Source organism: Oryzias latipes, chromosome 2 (assembly GCF_002234675.1).
Source record: "Oryzias latipes chromosome 2, ASM223467v1".
Classification (NCBI taxonomy): Eukaryota; Metazoa; Chordata; class Actinopteri; order Beloniformes; family Adrianichthyidae; genus Oryzias; species Oryzias latipes.
In genome coordinates, this window is record NC_019860.2 from 16,539,490 (window position 1) to 16,560,102 (window position 20,613).

Here is a 20,613-nt window from a genome sequence, read left to right on the forward strand (position 1 = left end):
CTATTCCATTTCTATTCCTATCAATTTTTTTTAACTTTCTAATAAATTAATGCTGTTTCTATTTTATATTTCTTCTCCATGTGAGGCTTTCCTCTATCGGTTTTCTATTGTCTATTATTTCACAGACTTGGGAAGGGCCTAAAACCAGCGATTTGGCGCCCCAAACCACTCCTGACTTAGAGAGGGAGCTGCGTTTGTGTAAGAAGAGGGGAGGGGAAGTGGGCGCAGGCTGTGAGGAGCTCAGCAGCGACAAGCCAACACTGGCATCATCGCGTTCTGTTGCGTCACTCAGCTCATGTTAATACTGTCATTATTTACTAACTATTGTAGATATTTTTATCGTCATTTCTGTCGATTAGTTGGTGTCAGTGTGTGACAAAGACAGCAGGTAATGCAGTAAAACAGCTGCGCTTTAGGAGATCAAAATTAAACAATAGATCATTTGTTTGTTTTTTAATGTATTGAGGACTTTTGGAGGAAATTTACTGTTGGTGTTGCACAAAATTAGAAAAATGTCTAATATTTTTGGAATAATCATAGTGATGAGTTCAATGACTCAGTTTTTAATGTTTTATACGACGTAAAAATGATATTCACAATAACAGGTTTTTAAAAGAAATCCAATCCCTGTGACACATTTCACAAAGACACACACAGGACCTCACACACCAAGCAGAAAGGAACTTCTTGTTAAAAATGATGCCAGGAGTCCAGCTCTAAAAAATGGACAAAAGAGCAAAGAAAACGTAATGATTTTATTTGTTATTTCTAAGTATTAATATTTCCAGTTTTGTTTGTTTTGTTCTACATATTTCTATAAATTTGACAGAATATATTATGGATAGCAAAATATTATACGTTATTTAAGGTTTAATTTGAATTATATTATTAATATTCCTGTTTTTATTTATATTTCTGCTCAAAAAGTTACGTTGTAAAGGTTTAAAAGTTTAGTATTCAGTAAACGTTTATCTTGTTTGGCCCACAACCTAAAGTGTGTTTTTAATTTAGGCCCCCTGTGCGACTGAGTTTGACACCCCTGTAAAAACGAGTTTGTAAAATTCATGCATTTTTTTCGCCCGGGGAGTAAGTTAGTGTGAACGGCCACTGCGTGCAACAATCAAATTCTGCGATTTTTAACCTCAAACTGTTGAAAACGTGTCGAGTCAACTGAAAATTTATCTTTAACATGAATCAACGGAAAATAACATTTACTTAAAGTACTTTTTTCTATTAAATGACAATGACACGTGAGGCCAAGGAAACAGGCTGAATGCTGAAGTGTGTGAAGCAAATATCCCCCACACCATTGCATCACCACCACCAACCTAAACCGTAGATATATTAAAACATCAAGTATGTTAAAAGATAGTAATAATTGGAGTATAGATTTATTATAGTTTAAAGCAGCTTTCTAAACACTGATCAAAGGATTAAAATATTAGGAGCACAGATACAATGGAAAATAATGTACTACTAAATAAAATAGAACATTAAAATGACGTCAAATATATTTTAATGTTTGCCATTTTTATTTAGTTAAATGTCTTAAAGCCAAGTTGTAAGCCAATCACGTTAACCCGCCTCAGGCAAGGGCCCAATAGCAGGAGACCTCTCATTGTTGTAGCCAATCAGGTGTCTCGAGGGGCGGGTCCTACAGTTAACTTCACCTTAGCTTAATGCTAATTAGCCACACATTTTTGTAAACACGCCTCCTCGAATGTAGCCCCGCAGATGTTAACACGGAGCTGGAAGTTACAGCTCTTAAAGAAGGGGACAGAGTCGGGGGCTCGGTGTTAGGTGGCGGGGAGACGAGCTGTCAGTCAGCCCCGCGAGACATGGAGAAACTCGGCAAGACCAACCCGGCAGCAACCGCCAACATTTTCTCAAAGCTTTTTTTCTGGTAGGTTGTTCACTCACACTAGCGCGTGCGTTACTTGAAACATGGAAAAATTGAGAAGTTGGGGTCGCGAGACGACTTGTTCTCCCTCAGTTTGAACTTGAACTGAAAGCACTGACTGACTGGACTACTGTAGTTACAGCAGCGACAGCCGGTTCAAATACTAAACAAATTATAAATTACAACTCAAGTCAAAGGTCAACTTTCTCAGTTCAGAAAAAAAAAACTCTTCCTGAATTTCAATAGGTTTTTCATTGTAATACAATTGTAGAATTCGGTTTATTTAATGATCACAGTGTTAAGCACTGCAACTGTATCTCTGTAAGTTGCTTTTACCCAAGCAATATTATAGTGCTTTTATTTTGGTAACTTAAAATATAGAAAGGGAACAGTCAATTGTCTGGTTTCCACAACAAAATATATTTCAGTGTAAAAATAATTTAAAAAAAAAATAGAATGATTGAGGAAATAAATTGCTGTTTATTTTTAACATTGCTTAATGTAGCTTCTCCAGTATTTCTAAACTGTTCAGGAGCCTAAAAAATAATGGGGGGAAAACAACACACTGATTCGTTCCAGAAACAATAAAGTTTGGTGATGAGGCAACGTGACACGGTAAAGGAAAGTTGCTTTAACCCTTGTGCCATCTTGTGGGGTCAAAATGACCCCACCCTTACGTTGACGTGTTCTCCCTACCATGATAAAGGCGGAGAGTATTTCATGGAATCCATGGACACCAGTGAAGATCACAAATCATTGAAGAAAAAAGGTTCAGCGCACTGTCTAGTGGGTCTAGATGACCCCACTCCCAATGTTAAAGTGCCTAGGATAACACAAGTGTTAATGTGGCTAAGATGCTTTATTTACATGACAGTCGGCACTGCACTTTCTCACACATGAAGTATTTCATCGCTCTTCGCCACATTGTTGGCCTCTTTTCAGAGCGTTGTACTCATCACTCTGATCCATCAGGTCGCTAAACTGGAATCTATTGTGAGGTTCTGCAGAACTTTGGCCCATTCTGCATTCTGAATGCAGCTCTGTTGACCTCCTCTTCCTCAGGTGGCTGAACCCTCTGTTCCGTATCGGATCCAAGCGCAGGCTGGATGAAGATGACATTTTTGAAGTTCTGCCAGAGGACCGGTCGGATCACCTGGGAGAGGAGCTGAAGAGGTACCAGAATTCAAGACTTCGTGTTGTTCTGGGCTAAAATAGAATCTAATATTTGATATCCAATTTATGTAAACAAAATCCACAAATTCAGTTTCTTTTAATTTAGCTTTTTTTGGGGGGTTTAAAACCAGCTTTTGGTTGGTTTTTAATGAAAGAGATCATTTTTTATGCCTTTGTTCAGTTTATGTCAACACTTATGTCAACATTTCCGTTAAATTTTCACCGTTTGAATCGTTATCTCCAAATGGAAGATAAGTAAATAATAATTTCATAGCTTCTTCAGGCTTTATTTACATAGATCAACATTTTTTATTTTCTTTGTCATAAAATAAATGGAGTTGCTTGTAATTATCAATGATGGTCTTTTTAAAGGATGTTTTAGCAAATTTAGAATTCTTTCCATAATATATGAAGGAAATGAAGAAATGGGAATTTCTTTCTTTCTGAGATGTTTCCATGGAAATTATTTTCTAAATGGCCGAAATTTTTTTATTTAAAAAAACAAATTTTTTTTTCCCCTTTTGATCTTTTATCTATAAAACGTCTCAAAACTGTTGGACATGTTTAATGTTTTAGTTTTTAAAGAATGGTTTTTGTATTTATCATCTCATCAATCTGTTTTATTTCATTTTTTATCGTTTGTTGTTGCAGACAGTAAAGGATTATGGGTATCTTTTCATTTTTTAGCCTTTTACCCCCTTTCTGTGGCTTTTGCCACACAAGCCACACAAAGCCACAACAGCAAACACAAAGAAACACAAACACAAGATACACAAAGTCGGCTGGAATTCTTGGCGTTTTGGGCGTTTTAACTTTTAAGTGGAACAATTTGGATTTTTAACTGTGCAACTTTTGTTAAACTTTAACCCTAAGTGTTGATTTTTAATCTGGTTTCAGAAATTTTCCAGAAGATTTTTTTCTTATTAGATTTTTAAGATTTTTAGTAAACGAGAAGCTATTCTGTTTAGTGAAATCAGTAAAGGATTCAGGTAGTGTGAGAGGATTACGAGTGGAAAAAACTTTTATTGATTTTAATAAAAAATAGCTACTTTTAATTGTGGTGAAATGAGTTTCTTCTGTCTCTTTAGGCTTTTCCCATCAGGGGTCGCCACAGCGAACAAATTGCATGGTAAACTTGGCAATGTTTCACGCCGGATGCCCTTCCTGACGCAACCTTCTCAAAGCAACCGGGTTTGGGACCGGCACAGAAGTAGAGAAGGGAACAGAGAGCAGCCCGGACCCTGGTTTCACGGACGGAAGGCGCTGCAAACCAGCACGAGCTAAACCGGCTCCCTATTGTGATGAAATGAGTTTCTTTGGAACTAAAAACAACTATTTATTTCTTAGAAATTCTTTAAGATACAAAAAATAAAAAGTTTAAATATAACATTTCTTAATATGAAAGTCAGTTTATTTAGATATTGTTCATCCCCAGTAACTCAGGGTTTATTATAATTTATGAATCAATTGATCAATAAAATTAGCAAAAACTGTCTTCAGTGGTTGAAATAATGATGTATTTGATCATTTTATCAAGTTTATTGTCAGTTAATCTCTAATAAAATGGTTATTAGCATTGCACACAGTTTTACTTCTATCATATCTTCCTTCCTATTTGAAGGTTTTTGAATGTTTAGCCTGGCGACCTCTGACCTTATCCCAGTAGCAGGTGAGATTCTGGAGCTCCACTGAATTTTCCTTCTTGTCCTCTGGCGGCAGAGCCGACCCGCCTTTGGTGATCTCATCCAGCAGCAGGAACTCCTTCATGGAAAACAATGGAAATCGGTTCTGTAAAAAGATCTGAAGGAACCCGAGTTTAAGAACCCCCCAAACCCATCAGATGTTGTCTTCAAAAAGCAGAAAATGCGGACGTTTAAAGAGACGTTTTGACCTCAAATGACCTTTTGCTTAGTTAACTGGAACCCATAAACCTGAGAAAGTGCTTACAGGTGAAGACAAAGGTTCTGGATCCTTATCGCTGCATGTGCTTCAACCTGCACTAAAACTTTACGGCTTCTTCTTTTCAGGTTAGAAAACTAAAGTGGCCTTTAGGACTCAGCTGAGCTCTTCAGAACCACAGCTGCACTTGCTTTAATGAGTCATGCAGAAGGACCGGTTAACTATTTTCAGTTTTACTCTGGACTTTAAAACGGCGGTGGCGGGCTTGGTGGGTGAGGGGGGAACGCAGTTATGGATTGAATCAGGCTCACGTGTTTACGGAAAAGCTTCAGCCTGCAGGAAGCGCTGTGGAAACACTGATCTGAAACTGTTCAAGACGATGAAAAAAAACCCAAATACGACTGGCTGAGTTGCTAGAAAGTCACGAGTTTAAAATAAAAGTAAAAATCCAATCCTGGTTCTTACAGTTCCATAGTTCAAATTTGCTAATCACCAAATCCACTTGGCTTCCTCACCTGAATCCTTCGTAATTTCCGGACTATAAGCTGCTACTTTCTTCCAGCGCTTCTTCCAGCGCTTACAGCCGTGCGGCTTATTCAGTGACGCGGCTAATTTATGGTTTTAATTGACAGCCGCCATGTACGCATTTTCGGATACAGTGAATGGTTTGAATTCTCTAACACCAAGCACAAGTCATTTGTTTTTCAACACACCTCTAAGCAGCCAAACGGCAGGGACTTGACTTCAGGTCTTAGACACTTCAGTCATGGTTCAACAAAACGAAACACGCATGCCCGGCCGCATCCCAGAATCCTTTGGTGCCATTAGACCCGATGTGCACGTGATCGCCACTACAATATGATGAAGCTTTCATATGTATGTGTATGTGTAATGTGTATATATATATATATATATATATATATATATATATATATATTAAAAAAAAAAGAAAAAAACTTTAAAAGCGGCTGGGTAGCTCGGTTGGTAAGGTGGGAAGCTACCATGCAGGAAACCAGGGTTCGATTCCCGGAGGGGAATGAGCAATGGTACTGGGGGCAATTACCATATCAATGGCGAGCAGTTAACATCACCCAGTGAGGGTCCTTAGGCAAGACCCTTAACGCTACTGCCTCCCGAGCGCGGTTTCGGCTGCAGCTCACCGCTCCCCAAGGGGATGGGTCAAATGCGGAGAAAGAATTTCCCTTCGTGGGATAAAATACAGTGTGTATGTAAGTTAAAAGCAATCTTTAAAAGCAGCGTAAAGAAATCCACCATCACCAACGGGTTTGGAAAAGCCGGTCAGCTGCGTGACGGAGAGAACAGCGCATGCTCCGGAGTGCATTTACCTCTGAGTCACAGTGACTCGGCTGGCTGCACGTAAATATGTGGGAATAACATCAGCCTTTATTTTGTCGGGACACGACTGGAAACACAAATCGACGTGGTCGTTTTAACGGTTTCTAAGGACTGAGCGGAGTTTTGCATTGAAACGCTCACAGCCTCCGTGTGAGCTGGAGACTGCGTGTCGTGTGAATTGCGGGGCCGATGGCAGTCTGAAGGCTCCCACACGTAACAACGCATCCGCCCCTCATACACAAAACGTACAGTATTAAGTCCAATTGCTCTGCACAGACACGATTTGCTCCGTTCACCGGCGCAATGGGGACGAAGCGCTCCTCCTTGAAGCCGCCCTGGCCAGAGCTGTCGGAGTAGATAGGAAGGGGAGACAAGGAGCGCGCGGGAGCGCTGAGGCGTCGAGCCATTCTGCAGGCTGCAGCCAGGGCTTACTCGAGGCGTCCTCGGAGCAACAGTGTTTGTTGTGGAAGGAAACTTCTGACGCACGCGCCGCGAGGAGGCGCGCGTATCACGCTGAGGCGCGCGCTTTTCAGTCGTCGCTGATTTATTTTACTAGTGTGTTTTTTAACCAGCCCTGTTAGTACCATAACGCTGCCGCGACACAAGCGGAAGGAGAGCTTTACCCGTTCACCCCTCCATGCACTGCTGATACTTGCTCATTCTTAAACACGTACAACAGTATGGCGAGCCGGGCGTTGGCCCCGCCTTTAGCCCCTAAGACTCATGGGAAATGGGGGATCGCGGATGTAAATTTCCTCATCATAACTGAGGGATGTAATGTTGATTATATGGTTACTGTTTGTAATTTTATGTATGATACCTAGATTGTCAATAAGTAAAAAAAATAAAAAAAATAAATAAAAAAACATAACTGAGGAACTTGTGAACAGAATAGAGTTCCATGCTGTTTGGCAGATGTAGTTAAACTCAAATACATGAGCCTGAGGCAAAGCTGACTCCAGCCACTGTGTGCTAATAAATTACACTTACTGCAGGAGTCAGGACGTGATTTGTCAGGATGACAATGTAGCCTAATACATGCGGCTTGTACTCCGACCCGGCTTGTGTATGTATGAAAGTAGTTAATCACGTGAAAATGGGTGGGTGCGGCTAGTAATTGGGTGCGCTTTGTAGTCCGGAATTTACGGTACCTAATTTTTTGCTTTTTGAAGACAACATCTGATGGGTTTGAGAGGTTCTTAAACTCGGGTTCCTTCAGATCTTTTTACAGAACCGATTTCCATTGTTTTCCATGAAGGAGTTCCTGCTGCTGGATGAGATCACCAAAGGCGGGTCGGCTCTGCCGCCAGAGGACAAGAAGGAAAATTCAGTGGAGCTCCAGAATCTCACCTGCTACTGGGATAAGGTCAGAGGTCACGAGGCTAAACATTCAAAAACCTTCAAATAGGAAGGAAGATATGATAGAAGTAAAACTGTGTGCAATGCTAATAACCATTTTACTAGAGATTTACTGACAATAAACTTGATAAAATTATCAAATATGTCATTATTTCAACCACTGAAGACATTATTTGATAATTTTATTGATCAATTGATTCATAAATTATCATAAACCCTAAGTTACTGGGGATGAACAATATCTAAATAAACTGACTTTCAGATCCAGAAATCTGATATTTAAACTTTTTATTTTTTGTATCTTAAAGAATTTCTAAGAAATAAATAGTTGTTTTTAGTTCCAAAGAAACTCATTTCATCACATTTAAAAGTAGCTTTTTCTTTTTTTATTAAAAGAAAGCAAATCACTCAATAATAGTTTTTTCCACTCGTAATCCTCTCACACTACCTTATTAAGGTGGAGCAGTTTGTTGTTGTTTAGCCCTGAAATGAGGAAACATTTACAAAATTTACCCATGATGCCACATGTTGGCAGTTATCTGGCTATTAGCCATAAAATAATTCAACAATTGAATCTACATCAGCTTTAATCAGAGAAACATCCAGATGTTGGAATAGTTGGAACAGTATTCTTCATCCATCCAGTCTCCAAATCTCCATCATTGTTTAGATGCTGATGTTCAGGAGGGAATATCAGCACCTCATTAAACGCTCATTTAGAGCAGAAAATATGGACAAACGAGTCCAGTTGAACCCTTCTGAGATGCTGTTTTGGAGAATCTTGAGCAGTTTAATGATACTGATGTTTTCTTGTCTCACAACGAGGAATTCAGCGTCCCTCACCTGGACTCCCTCACCCCCTACAAAAGGCTTTAAATTCCTTAGCAACCCAAGTGTTCACATTTAACTCCAAACGTATGTTTTATTTGTTTGAGGTTTTCATTGTCATAGTAACTGAGGGTGGGGCGATAGTGACAGTAAATGTCAGGAAGATTGAAAATCTTTTGTTTTAAGTGAATTATTTTACGACAAAACACGCTTCATGCGTCCAACAAACGTGGATAAAACTATTTAGTACCCAAAATCTTTGTTTGCAAATAAAACTTTTAAATTTTAAACTAAAAAAATACCTAAAGACACAAAATATTTTAGAAAATCATGATTTTTGCATTTCTTTTAAAGAATCTAGAATAATTTAATTTGTCTTTTCTTACAGAATTTGGACGCTCCGACTCTTCAGAACGTCTCCTTCACTCTGAAGTCAAACCAGCTGCTGGCCGTAATCGGACCCGTCGGCGCCGGAAAGGTCAGAGTCTGAACATTTCAAGTGTTTACAGATTTCTCCCCCTACTGGTTCCCGCTCACGTCTCTCCCGCCGCATCTCCAGTCGTCCCTGCTGAGCGCTATCCTGGGGGAGCTTCCTGCTGATAAAGGGGTGCTGAAGGTCAAAGGTCAGATGACGTACGCCGCCCAGCAGCCGTGGGTCTTTCCTGGAACCATTCGCAGCAACATCCTTTTCGGGAAAGACTTTGACCAGCAGAAGTACGACATGGTGATAAAAGCCTGCGCCTTAAAACGGGTGAGGCTTTTCAAAATAAGTGCTGACATAATAACAAAACATAAAAGTCTGCTTTGACTTCTTTGATGAACCATTTAATGTAGAAACCAAATTTATGCATTTTTAAATGATTGCTCCTCTTTTGACACAAATTTAAATGAATTATTAATATTTGCTCAACCATGAAGATCAATGACCTCTTTGTAGATCTTTTACTTTATCATTTCCTTCTTCTCCTCTCAACACCTTTGTTTACTTGACCCATTTATTAGAAACGTCCACAATGGATGTGTAGGTTTTTATTTTTGATAAAATGACACAGCCATAAACGAGTTGTAAATCACGATGGATTTGTTCATTGTTGTGAAATAATATGCTGACGACTCCACTCACTTCAGTGGGAGATGGATGGATCTTTGTGATCAAACAAACCAAAAACTAAGGTTTGGTCTGGTTTAAAACCTTAAGTGGAGCCCAGTGCACTTCACAGTGTAACCACTAGAGGGCTCGTCATGAACATAACTTTTAGCTTGAAGGTAAAATTGAATTATATCAGAAAAGCGCACGCTTTGGCTGCAACAGATTAAAGGAAACCTTCAACGATTTTCTACGTTAAGCAGTTGTTGCTGTTATGCTGTTACATAAACTGAACATGTGTGGCCCGTTCAAGAAAATGCGGAATGTGGGTTTTATGAATGCGTTTTTAGCATACGATGTTCACACTGGACTGTAGCTACCCGATACTAGCGCACGTACTCTCAGCTGGAAGAGACTTGGTTAGAAATGTTGAAGCGGGTTTTTCTTTCTGTTCTTTTTGATACATTTTAAATTGATGTTTGCTGGCTAAAAGCAAAAAGAATGTTTAACAAAAATGAATACAAAAGCTAATGGATTTGCTTCTCAAAACAGACTCGAAGGAGCAAAGATGCAAAGACACAGAAGACAAACTCCACCTTATGTTCAATTCAATTTTATTTGTATAGCCCAAAATCCCAACAACAGTTGTCTCGATGGGCTTCGAAGTAATACATGAACTCAAAAGGATCATGAATACAAAGAGTTGAATAGGAAAATACTAAAATGAACTAACAAACTGACTAAGCTATACTGGCATCCCTGCGCTTAGACCCCCCTTCGCGGTAAGGAAAAACTCCTAAAAAAACGGATTCCGGAAAAAACTAAGAAACCTCAGGGGTGCCCACATGAAGGAGGGATCCTCCCCCAGGACGGACAGGCGATTTACCAGAACTCTTAGAAAATAATTAACTTATCTAACCCTACAACTACATATTTAAAGTCCAGCAGACGAGCTTCATCCAGCCGTGGTTGGGGGGACAGTCAGGGGCGCGAGTCGGGCCTGAGACAGGATCCACAGCCAGGTGTAGGAGCAGAGACGAGGTACACGGTCAGGAACAGGAGCACGGATGAGCCAACTGGAGTCTGGAAGCACTCCCACTCCCCAGGAGGGAAGAGAAAAAAAGTGACAATACATGAACCGCACTGCACCAAACAGAGGCATGGAGAACTAAATGATAAATGATGATCTCCTCGCCATCAGAGTCCTCAGACGATGACTCTGTCCCTCCTCCATCTCAATCTCAATCTCAACCACAGCGCAGTAAAACAAGTTGAAGCCCATTTTCAACGTAGGTTTCTTTGCTCTGATGTCATAGCCATGCAGCAGGACGCCCTCAGACGGTGGAAGATTTTCTCCGTACTTTGGGAAACCTGAGGTAGAGTCTGTTGTTTTTGTTCAGGACCTGGAGCTTCTTCCAGGCGGCGACCAGACGGTGATCGGAGACCGAGGAGCCACGCTCAGCGGAGGACAGAAAGCTCGCGTCAACCTGGCCAGGTTTGAGTTCACCTCAGATGGAGGCAGATGACAGTAAACCAGATGTGTGAGAGTCTGTGCTAATGCAGAGGAGCTTCTGCTTCCAGAGCCGTGTATCAGGAAGCAGACGTCTACCTGCTGGACGATCCGTTAAGCGCCGTGGACGCCGAGGTTGGGAGGCATTTGTTTGAAAAGTGAGTTCAACAAACTCTCCTCTTATCAGGTTTGACCCAGTTTGTTTAACGTGTGTGCGGAGAGATCGAAGCATGGAAGCTTTGAAAAAAAGAAACTTTATTTACTAAAGTCTGTGTTCAGAGATCCAATCTAGAGCTTCAAAACCAAGTTAAAGACCAACAGGTTCAAGTTTTCTACAATCAAGAAGCTAAAGGAGCCCCACAGGATTATGTTCCCATATTCCCATGTTTAAGGAATTTCTTCCAGTTGAAGGCAAAACCCAGCTCCACATTCTTGACACACCCAAGCGGTGTTTCATTTGTTAGAAAACTCTCCTTTTTTGATCTCCCCTCATTGGAAGCAACTTAGTAGAAGTTTGGCTCAAACAAACGTTTGTATTTGTGGCAACAAACGTGGAACGATACCAAAAAAAGTAAATTTTAAAATAGTTACTGCATCTGGGATGAAGACCAACCCTGTGTCGATCCTCCAAATATCTAGCAGGAGTTCTCCTCTTCCTCATTGAATGTGTTTTCACAACACTTTTTTATTGCTAAAAACAGCTACAAACGATCTGCCCTTTTTCCATCAACACTCTGTCGTCTTTTTGCCCCACATGATTATGTTCCCACCACCGTGTTTCACTGTACACCTTTTTACATTTCACACAATTGTGCATCTTTACAAACGTCGTAAAACTTATATTTGAAACAGATTTTTCAGAAACAAATCCACCTGAGCTCAGATCAACTTTTTTTGTTTGGGATAAATTCAGGACTAAAGGTTCCTGGAATCTTCTAGATGGGAAGGGGGTCAGAACATTCTGCTCCGCTGAGTTCGGACCGGAAAGCCCTGAAGCGGGATAACAGTGGGGGGGCAGTGCCGCATTGTTCCTGCGGTTCTGGTTGGTGGTCAGTGTGCCACCCCCCTCCCTTCCCAGAAACCCCCTCCTTCATTGTTTTCCAGCCCGTTTGTTTAAGGCGCTGCGTGTTTGTGCATCAGGTGCATCTGCGGCGTGCTGAAGAAGAAGCCGCGCGTCCTCGTCACCCACCAGCTGCAGTACCTGACGGAGGCCGACCAGATCCTCATCCTCAAAGAGGTTCCACGCTTTTCTCATTTTCATGCTAAGCTAATATTGTTATGAAATATGCCTGAAGCTTTGTGTATCCTTTGAAGCTTAACAGCATCAGAAACATCAAGTGTTTGAATCGTTTCAGACCCTTTTATGGTGTTTTTAACTTCCCTAATCTGCCCGGCAACAGCTTTAAACAGGAAAAAAAAAATCAGTGGAAGCTCTATATTGCTTGAATGGAACATTTCTCCATTTGTAGCTGTAGACACTTTCTGACCCACTTGTGGAAAATGATTGGTTGGTTTCCCAATAGATCTTCTGGAACTCTGTGTTTGCGTCAGGGTCACATGGTGGCGAAGGGAACGTACACGGAGCTGCTGCAGTCGGGGGTGGACTTCGCCTCGTTGCTGAAGAAGGAAGAGGAGGAAGAGGAGCAGCAGCTGCTGCCAAAGGACTTCTCAGTCAGAGAGAGGAGTCTGTCCCAGACCTCATCCGTCCAGTCGGTCAAAGATGGAGACCATCTACCGGTTGGTGCTTTTTGAGGGGTTTCATGGTTCCTGATGCTGCCAACAATCTGCTCTTCATCAGGGACTCGACGCCACTGAAATAATAACAGAAACATCAGATAGGATCAAACTGAATGAGAGGAAATGCTCAAATATGTATAGACATACTCTGCAAACACTTATAAAGGCACATTTTTGTGCCTCCTACATGAAAAAAACATTGCAGCTACAGGACATGTCAAAACTCTTTCATGTTTAAAAAAAAATGATATTTTTCCCAAAATGCTTTCATAAACTGCTCTGGATAAACGTACAGAAAGCGGTTAGTTTTTTTCATTGTGAACTTAATTTAAAAGCTTCAGGTCTCACAAATTCTGTTTATTTGAAAGTTGCTAAAGGATGGTTTTATAGGTTATTAGTGTTTCACTAAAAAAACCTGACCGTCACATAAATCCAGCCAGTTTTTTAACTTTTAGTTATAAAAATGGTGAACAAATGGATCTTCTAACTAGAAAAATTGAAAAAATGATTCTGCCTTATTAAAAACTATATTCTTTGTGTTTTTTGCTTTTTGTATCTTTAGGTTTTAGCTTTTTTAGTGGATGTTTGCCGTTGAAATGACCCTTTTTTTCTGCTCCCAGGCCGAGACGGTCCAGATGGTTCCAGAGGAGAGTCGCGGCCAGGGAACCATCGGAATCAAACTGTACCTCAAGTACCTGCGGGCCGGAGCCAACGTGGCCGTCCTGCTGTTTGTGATTCTGCTCAACATCCTCGCCCAGGTGCAAAACACAAACTTCAAGCCCTTAGGGACCCACTGCAATCATCTTTTGATCTGTTGTAAACGTGTTTTCAGTGGTCTTTTAGTTTTGACGATTCTGTTTTTACCCAAAATCAAAAAAGCTGTGTTGTTTTATAGGACATAGTTTCTGCAGAGCGGCAGGAGTTCATTAGAATCTTTTAATAAAAAAATCTCTTACGAAAAATTCCTCCCTCATCTTGAGAGTTTAAACCAAATAGATAAAGGAAAATGATGGAGTGGGAGGAGCTTGCCTAAACTGCCGGTAGTTGAAAGCTCTGATTGGCTGCGCACAATTTTCCCGTTAGCCACGCTTCTAAAGCATAAAAATACTTTTCATTAACAAAAACCGAACCTGGAATGTGTGCGTAACCATGGCAACAAGTACTCTTATTCATAGTCTCATTCCTTTTGTTGGTGTAAAATGTACAGGGAATGTTAAACCCCTCCCCTTTTTGTAGCACCTCCCACACAGATGTTTTTCCTGTTGTTTGTGGTTTTCGATAAAGTTATGACAATTGTCCAGTAACATCAAAGAAGCAAAAACATGAACTGGATTTCTTCCTGTTTGTCTTTTTAGGTTTCATACATCATGCAGGACTGGTGGCTGGCCTACTGGTAAACAACAACACTATAATAACAAGAGAGATGTTAGCAAAAAGCTAATGTAGCTCCTGACCTGGTTTGTTTGGACTGAGCAGGGCTGCAGAGCAAGAGAAACTGAACCCGAAGAACAACAGCATCCCCAATGGACCAAACGCCACAGAGGAGCTGGATCTGAACCTCTACCTGGGCGTTTATGCAGGTATTGCTCACAAAGCTCCTCCCACGCTGCAGTCATGCTGGTTAGCATCGGTTAGCATGCTGTTTTCATCATTTTCCCCCCCCAGGCCTCACTGCTTCCACCATCGTCTTCGGCTTCATGAGGAACCTCCTCCTGTTCAACGTTTTGGTGAGGTGCGCTCAGGCTCTGCACAACCGCATGTTCAACTCCATCCTCAAGACGCCCGTCAGGTTCTTTGACATCAACCCCATCGGTGAGCCGCTTCTCAATCCAACTTTATTAACAAAACACTTCTGAACAGTGATAAGGAAAGGAATGAGCACAAGCTGAAACCTGAGAGAAAACACGTGTAACTATGTTTTTCTTTGTGAAATTGATATTTCACATTTTTTCTTTAAATAAAAGATCACATATTGATGTGAGGATGTTTGTTTCTGCAGGACGAGTGTTGAACAGGTTTTCCAAAGACATCGGTCAGCTGGACTCACTTCTGCCGCTGACGTTTGTGGACTTCATTCAGGTTTGAATTTTTCTTTATTATAATTATTATTCATTATTTTACTTTATTGCTTTATTTATTTTATTTCCCAACTAATGAGTCATCCGCAATGATCCAGGATAAACTGAGGGAAGTGACTTTAACAAAAAAAAATAACAAACAAAATAGAAAAGAAGTACTCTGCTCGCTCAATTAATTAGTCAAGTGGACCGGTGAAGCGCGGACTTGCAGCTTTGTGTTTGAGGGGAAGGGGGGATGCTTATTACCTGTGCGCTATGTGTGGGAGACTTCGGACTGCGATCTGTCCCGCAGCCCTAGGTGAACGAGCTACCGAACTCAGGAGAACCGGGTCTCCCGATCAAAGTGTGTGACTGGGCAGAGCTCGGACCGCCAGCTCACACAGCGGCTTTGGGGCGGTGTGTGAGCTTAAAGCAGAAATGTCGCTCAGTCCTGAGAAACTGTTCAAACAATCACGTGGATTCGTGTTTCCAGTCGTGTCCCGACAAAATAAAGTCTGATGTTATTCCCACATATTAAGGTTCAGCCAAGATGCAGATTGCAGAATTTCCCGCATGGATTTTATGTTTATCCAAAGCTAATGTTGTTAGCCCGTGTTAGCAAACTGCTAATCCTGGCTTCTTTCCGGCTCCGTTCTTCAACAGAAAAAGCACTGACCACACGGAATAAAATTAAATTGATGAGCGAACAGACGTTTCATAATAACCGTAACATTAATAAAAGCACGTTTAAAATATAATCTAGTATGTTTATGAAGACATCCAGGTTGGTTCCATTTTAGTAGGTTTAGGGGATGTCATCTGGACTTGGTTTTTAAAGTTAGAAGACGTTTCGCCTCTTATCCAAGAGGCTTTGTCAATTCTGAATTAGCTGGTCTAAGAGCTGGTATATATATGCGTCCATGGGGGAGGAGTCAGACCTGAAACTGGAGGTATTGTCCACTTAGCCTACATGGTTTCGGGTCGTTAATAGTCCTTTGTCCTCAGCTGGGGGTTGGGGAGCCAGTGACTCCGTCCCCAAACTGGTCATCTCTTTCAGCGGTTAACGACTCAGGTGGAACTGGTTTGGTTTGTTTAGGTTTCAAGACACTGCCGTAGATGGATGGAAGAATAAACCTGAGACCACCATTCTTATTAAGAGAAGGTTTATCCTTCTTGACAAAGATGGCTTCTTTCACTCCTCGCTCAAACCATCCTTTCTCTCTGGCTAGAATTCGGACTTCACTGTCCTCGAATGAGTGGTTTGTGGCCTTCAGATGGAGATGCACTGCAGACTCAGGTCCACTTGGGTTGGCTCTGCGATGTTGGTAAAGCCGCTTGTGTAGAGGTTGTTTGGTTTTCCTATATACTGTTCATTGCAGTTCTCTTTGCAGTGGATAGAGTACACAACATTACTCTGTTTGTAGCTGGGAATTTTGTCTTTTGGATAATCTAGTATATTACCGAGCTGACATATCTATGGATGTAGCCGCTGGGCGGAACTCATTTCCTCTTCCGGTATTTCAAACACTACTGCGCATGTGTGAATGATTTATTCGGACCGAAAGTGTGACCCATGTGAACGTTTGTTATATTCTGAAAACATTTTTCTGGGTCCATCTACACGATTTAATTGTAATCCGACCATTGATCTGATCAAGATATGTTGCACATGTAACCACGGCTTATGGTGTCAACTCGCAGCGTGGCGGGGGCGTGGCATCACGATGGTGTCTCTCCATCGGGATGTCAGTCACCCATCATGATGGACGATGGTATCGTCACAACCCTACGCACAACCTGACAAGTTTGTATTGAGCAACAAAAACTCCAAAACGCAGAATTTGACCTTTTGTTTGTTTTATAGGGAGATTGTCTCCATGTGCTTTTATTTCTGTCATGGACTTCCTGTCTTTATTCTGTTATTTTGATGCAGCAGCTGACATTTGTGGACTTCGTTCAGGTTAGAAGTCACCTACATATATATATATTATTGTATTAATGTTTTAATAATTCTTCCAATTTCATTATTTTTTTCAAAATGTGAAACATTCGACAGAAAAGGTTTACAAATGGACGCACAACCTGACAAGTTTGTATTGAGCAACTAAAAAACCCCAAACCTTTTTTTGTTTGTTTTATAGGGAGATTGTCTCCATGTGCTTTTGTTTCTGTCATGGACTTCCTGTCTTTATTCTGTTGTTATTTTGATGCAGCAGAAGTTTTTTTTCTGAGGTATAAAAACAGTAAATGTGCTTTTTTTAACTCTAAAACGACACTTCCTGTCGTTTCAGCAGTAAAGTGAGGGTCATCTATAGAAGTTGCCTTAAATGGAAAATACTTTACGCTGGAATTTCCTTTTAGGATTTATTCAACAGAAGATTGAGCTTTATTTTGAAAGGCTCTGTTGTCTGCAGGTGTTCCTGCAGATCCTGGGCGTCGTTGCCGTGGCCGCTTCCGTGATCCCGTGGATCCTGATCCCCATGCTCCCCCTGCTGTTGGTCTTCATCTTCCTGCGGCGATACTTCCTCAAAACATCCAGAGAGGTCAAACGGCTGGAGGGCACAAGTAAGCCCCCCCAACCCCCCCATGATGATGATCGGCCTGCATCTGCCCCCTCCTGACCTCCTCTTTCTGTCCTGCAGCTCGGAGTCCAGTCTTCTCCCACCTGTCCTCGTCCCTCCAGGGCCTCTGGACCATCCGGGCCTTCGGTGCTGAGGAGCGTTTCCAAAGAGAGTTCGACGCCCATCAGGACCTGCACTCAGGTGTGGACTCGCCCCTCAAGGGTTCAGAGTGAGGCCGCCTCACTGAGACTTTGTGATTCTGCACAGGAGCGTGGTTCCTCTTCATCACCACCGCCCGCTGGCTTGCCGTCTGGCTCGATGGGATCTGCGCCATCTTCATCACCATCACCACCTTTGGCGTCCTGCTGCTCCGAAACCGTAAGAAACACTGCAGGTCTCCACCAGGGGGCGCCACAACTTCTCCTGAAAACCATCTTTCTGTTTCCTCCTAAGAACTGGACGCGGGTTCTGTCGGGCTGGCTCTGACCTACGCCGTCACGCTGATGGGCATGTTCCAGTGGGGCGTGAGGCAGAGCGCCGAGGTGGAGAACATGGTGAGAAGCAGAGCAGACGGCTACGCAAACATCTGCAGCTGCAGACGATTGACTCCGCCTCTGTTTGCAGATGATCTCTGTGGAAAGAGTGGTGGAGTACTCCGATCTCAAGAGCGAGGCACCCTGGGAAACGCAGAAGCGGCCTCCTCCTGATTGGCCGAGTAAAGGTTTGGTGACCTTTGACCAGGTCAGCTTCACCTACAGTGAGGACAGCCAGCCGGTGCTGCACAACCTCAAAGCCGTGTTCCGACCCCAGGAGAAGGTCAGGAACCTCCTTGACTTCACAGCACTTTCACCAACTTTCTCCCCCAGAACCACTTCCTCTGGTTTTCACAGTAAAAGCTTTTAGAGAATCCAGAAGAAACTGAACCTAAAAAAACACATTCCACAATATTTACTTTGAATGTTTAAAAATCTGATATCAGATGTAGTCCAACATGACGCGTTCCTCCTTCTCACAGATGGACGCGTCTGCAGGATCTGACATCTGTTTGTGTTTCAGGTCGGCATCGTGGGAAGAACCGGCGCCGGGAAAAGTTCTCTGGTTTCGGCTCTGTTCCGCCTGGCAGAACCTCAGGGGAAGATCTACATCGACGGCGTCGTCACGTCTGAGATCGGCCTTCACGACCTGCGCCAGAAGATGTCCATCATCCCCCAGGTGACCCGCATCACTTGACTTCCTGTTCCAAGAAGGAGGCGCTCTTATTTTGGAAGCGCTGCCATAGTGGTATTTGTCCTAGAGTTTTTCAAAAACCTTATTGATGCATAAAAAGGAAACAACAATGTATAAAAAACTGAAGTCTGAGGAACAGAAGAGGGATCTGTTAATTTGTGGTTTCATTCGTAACCTGAGATTAGAATAATAATCTGGAGTTTCACTTTGTTTTAAAGGAGAATAAGGAAAATCAAAAGTTCAACAATAAAAGAATAAGAGTCTTAAGGTTAAACCAACAGGTTTTTCATAGTGATATTAATTCACCAAATATTGAAATTTCCACCTGGGAATATACAACATGTATAAAGTCTATGAATTAATGTTGAAATTAATTTTTTTTTTTCAAATTCCAAAATAAAAGCTTTTGTCTCCAGGACCCGGTTCTGTTCACGGGAACAATGAGGAAAAACCTGGATCCTTTCCACCAACACTCAGATGAAGCTCTGTGGAACGCTCTAGATGAGGTCAGTGACGGTTCTTCCCCCTTTCCTCCTGTCCTGTTGGTCTCTCTGTGGGCGGAGTCAAAGCTGAGCTCCACCCTGCAGGTGCAGCTGAAGTCTGCGGTGGAGGAGCTGCCCCAGAAGCTGGAGACGCAGCTGGCCGAGTCCGGCTCCAACTTCAGCGTGGGTCAGAGGCAGCTGGTGTGTTTGGCCAGAGCCATCTTGAGGAAGAACCGCATCCTCATCATCGACGAGGCCACGGCCAACGTGGACCCGAGGTGGGGCGGGACTCCGGGTCCATTTGTCCAAACACGCCCCCACCTGCTCTCACCGTTAGCGCTCTGTGTCCCCGCAGGACGGACGAGCTGATCCAGAAAACCATCCGGGAGAAGTTCAGAGAGTGCACGGTGCTCACCATCGCTCACCGCCTCAACACCATCATCGACAGCGACCGCATACTGGTGAGCGCCGGCCCATCCAAACGGCGCCAGACGACTCATGAAATTCTGAACTTTAGGCTTTCTTCCTATTTTCCAGAACCATCATGGAGTTCTTTCTTTCTTTAACTGTTGACCTTTCAGTCAAAAGTTTCTTCTTTCATTTCATCCTTAAGAGTCAGAAAGTGAGAATCTGGACTGAATCAAACAGGAATCTGGTTCATTTATCTGTAAATTGTTGCTGAATTCCTTGAAACTGTGTGTTTGGACTCCAGCTAACCTGTTCATGATTGAAGACGTAGGTGGACATCTTCATCACTCCTCCAGAGAACCTGAGGTGAAGAGAACGCCTCAGTCTGGGATTTGAACCTGCGCTCTCCTGCTTTAAGGGCAGACACTCCACGGCTGTTGCTCTGTTGTGTTTTTAGGTCCTATGTGGGTCCAGTTTAGACACAAAGTTGTCAATCAACAGCCTTTAAATAAAGGTCTAATAAGTGGGAGGGGCTAAAGTTAGAAGAGCTGCTGAAGACTCTGAGGTCTGAATTTACTCACTGCTCCCTAAAAAGACTCGAGTGCAGGACAACAAAATGCTCACTACTTTTTTAATTTAAAGTCTCACTCTGATCCTCTTTTGATCTATTTTCAAATCGTTCCCAGTGGTTTTAATTATGATCATACTGTTTAGAGCCAAAATCAAATAAAGTAGTTTTTTTCCAGGACATAGGTTGCTGAGAGCTCTCTGTTTACATGCTGTGTTGATTTTGGCCCACCAAGTGTATTTTCTACATAGCAAATACCATTTTTTTAAAAGAGCTTTATTTTTTAATATCTGCTCCTGATTCTCAACGATTTGAATAAAGAAATACTCAGAAATGTAACTTTGAGCTCATTTTTCTTTAAATATGTTCTCAAGAACCAGTTAAAACCTATTTTCATCAGAGTGGGACTTTAAGTTCAAATTCAGCTTTATTCATAAAGTACTTTTCCTGCTACAGAACAC

At 42.1% G+C, this 20,613-nt stretch overlaps 2 protein-coding genes and 1 long non-coding RNA gene across 6 annotated transcripts in view; 2 read left to right on the forward strand and 1 right to left on the reverse strand.

The window, feature by feature from the left end:
• The window catches only part of LOC101159411 (multidrug resistance-associated protein 4-like), a 142,385-nt gene that overhangs the window by 49,542 nt on the left and 72,230 nt on the right, over positions 1–20,613 (forward strand). For 2 of the 4 annotated variants that reach the window (XM_023963383.1, XM_023963382.1), the window contains exons 23-29: positions 17,735–17,845; positions 17,921–18,021; positions 18,092–18,283; positions 18,524–18,679; positions 19,111–19,200; positions 19,282–19,454; positions 19,532–19,637. In XM_023963383.1, the coding sequence (XP_023819151.1) occupies positions 17,735–17,845; positions 17,921–18,021; positions 18,092–18,283; positions 18,524–18,679; positions 19,111–19,200; positions 19,282–19,454; positions 19,532–19,637 (929 nt within the window). Of the gene's footprint in view, positions 1–17,320; positions 17,472–17,548; positions 17,669–17,734; positions 17,846–17,920; positions 18,022–18,091; positions 18,284–18,523; positions 18,680–19,110; positions 19,201–19,281; positions 19,455–19,531; positions 19,638–20,613 lie in introns of all 4 variants that reach the window. The other 2 variants (XM_023963387.1, XM_023963389.1) reach the window with 2 other exon arrangements.
• On the forward strand, positions 1,490–5,513 carry LOC105355776 (multidrug resistance-associated protein 4-like). Its single transcript, XM_023963638.1, has 3 exons — positions 1,490–1,903; positions 2,963–3,073; positions 4,162–5,513. The coding sequence occupies exons 1-3, from the start codon at positions 1,839–1,841 to the stop codon at positions 4,355–4,357; spliced, it is 372 nt and encodes a 123-aa protein (XP_023819406.1). The 5' UTR covers positions 1,490–1,838; the 3' UTR covers positions 4,358–5,513.
• Positions 2,962–9,031, reverse strand: LOC111948830. The gene is made up of 2 exons (XR_002874816.1): positions 8,902–9,031; positions 2,962–3,065 (listed from the first exon to the last, which is right to left on the reverse strand). It is a non-coding gene; the product is annotated as an uncharacterized LOC111948830 (long non-coding RNA).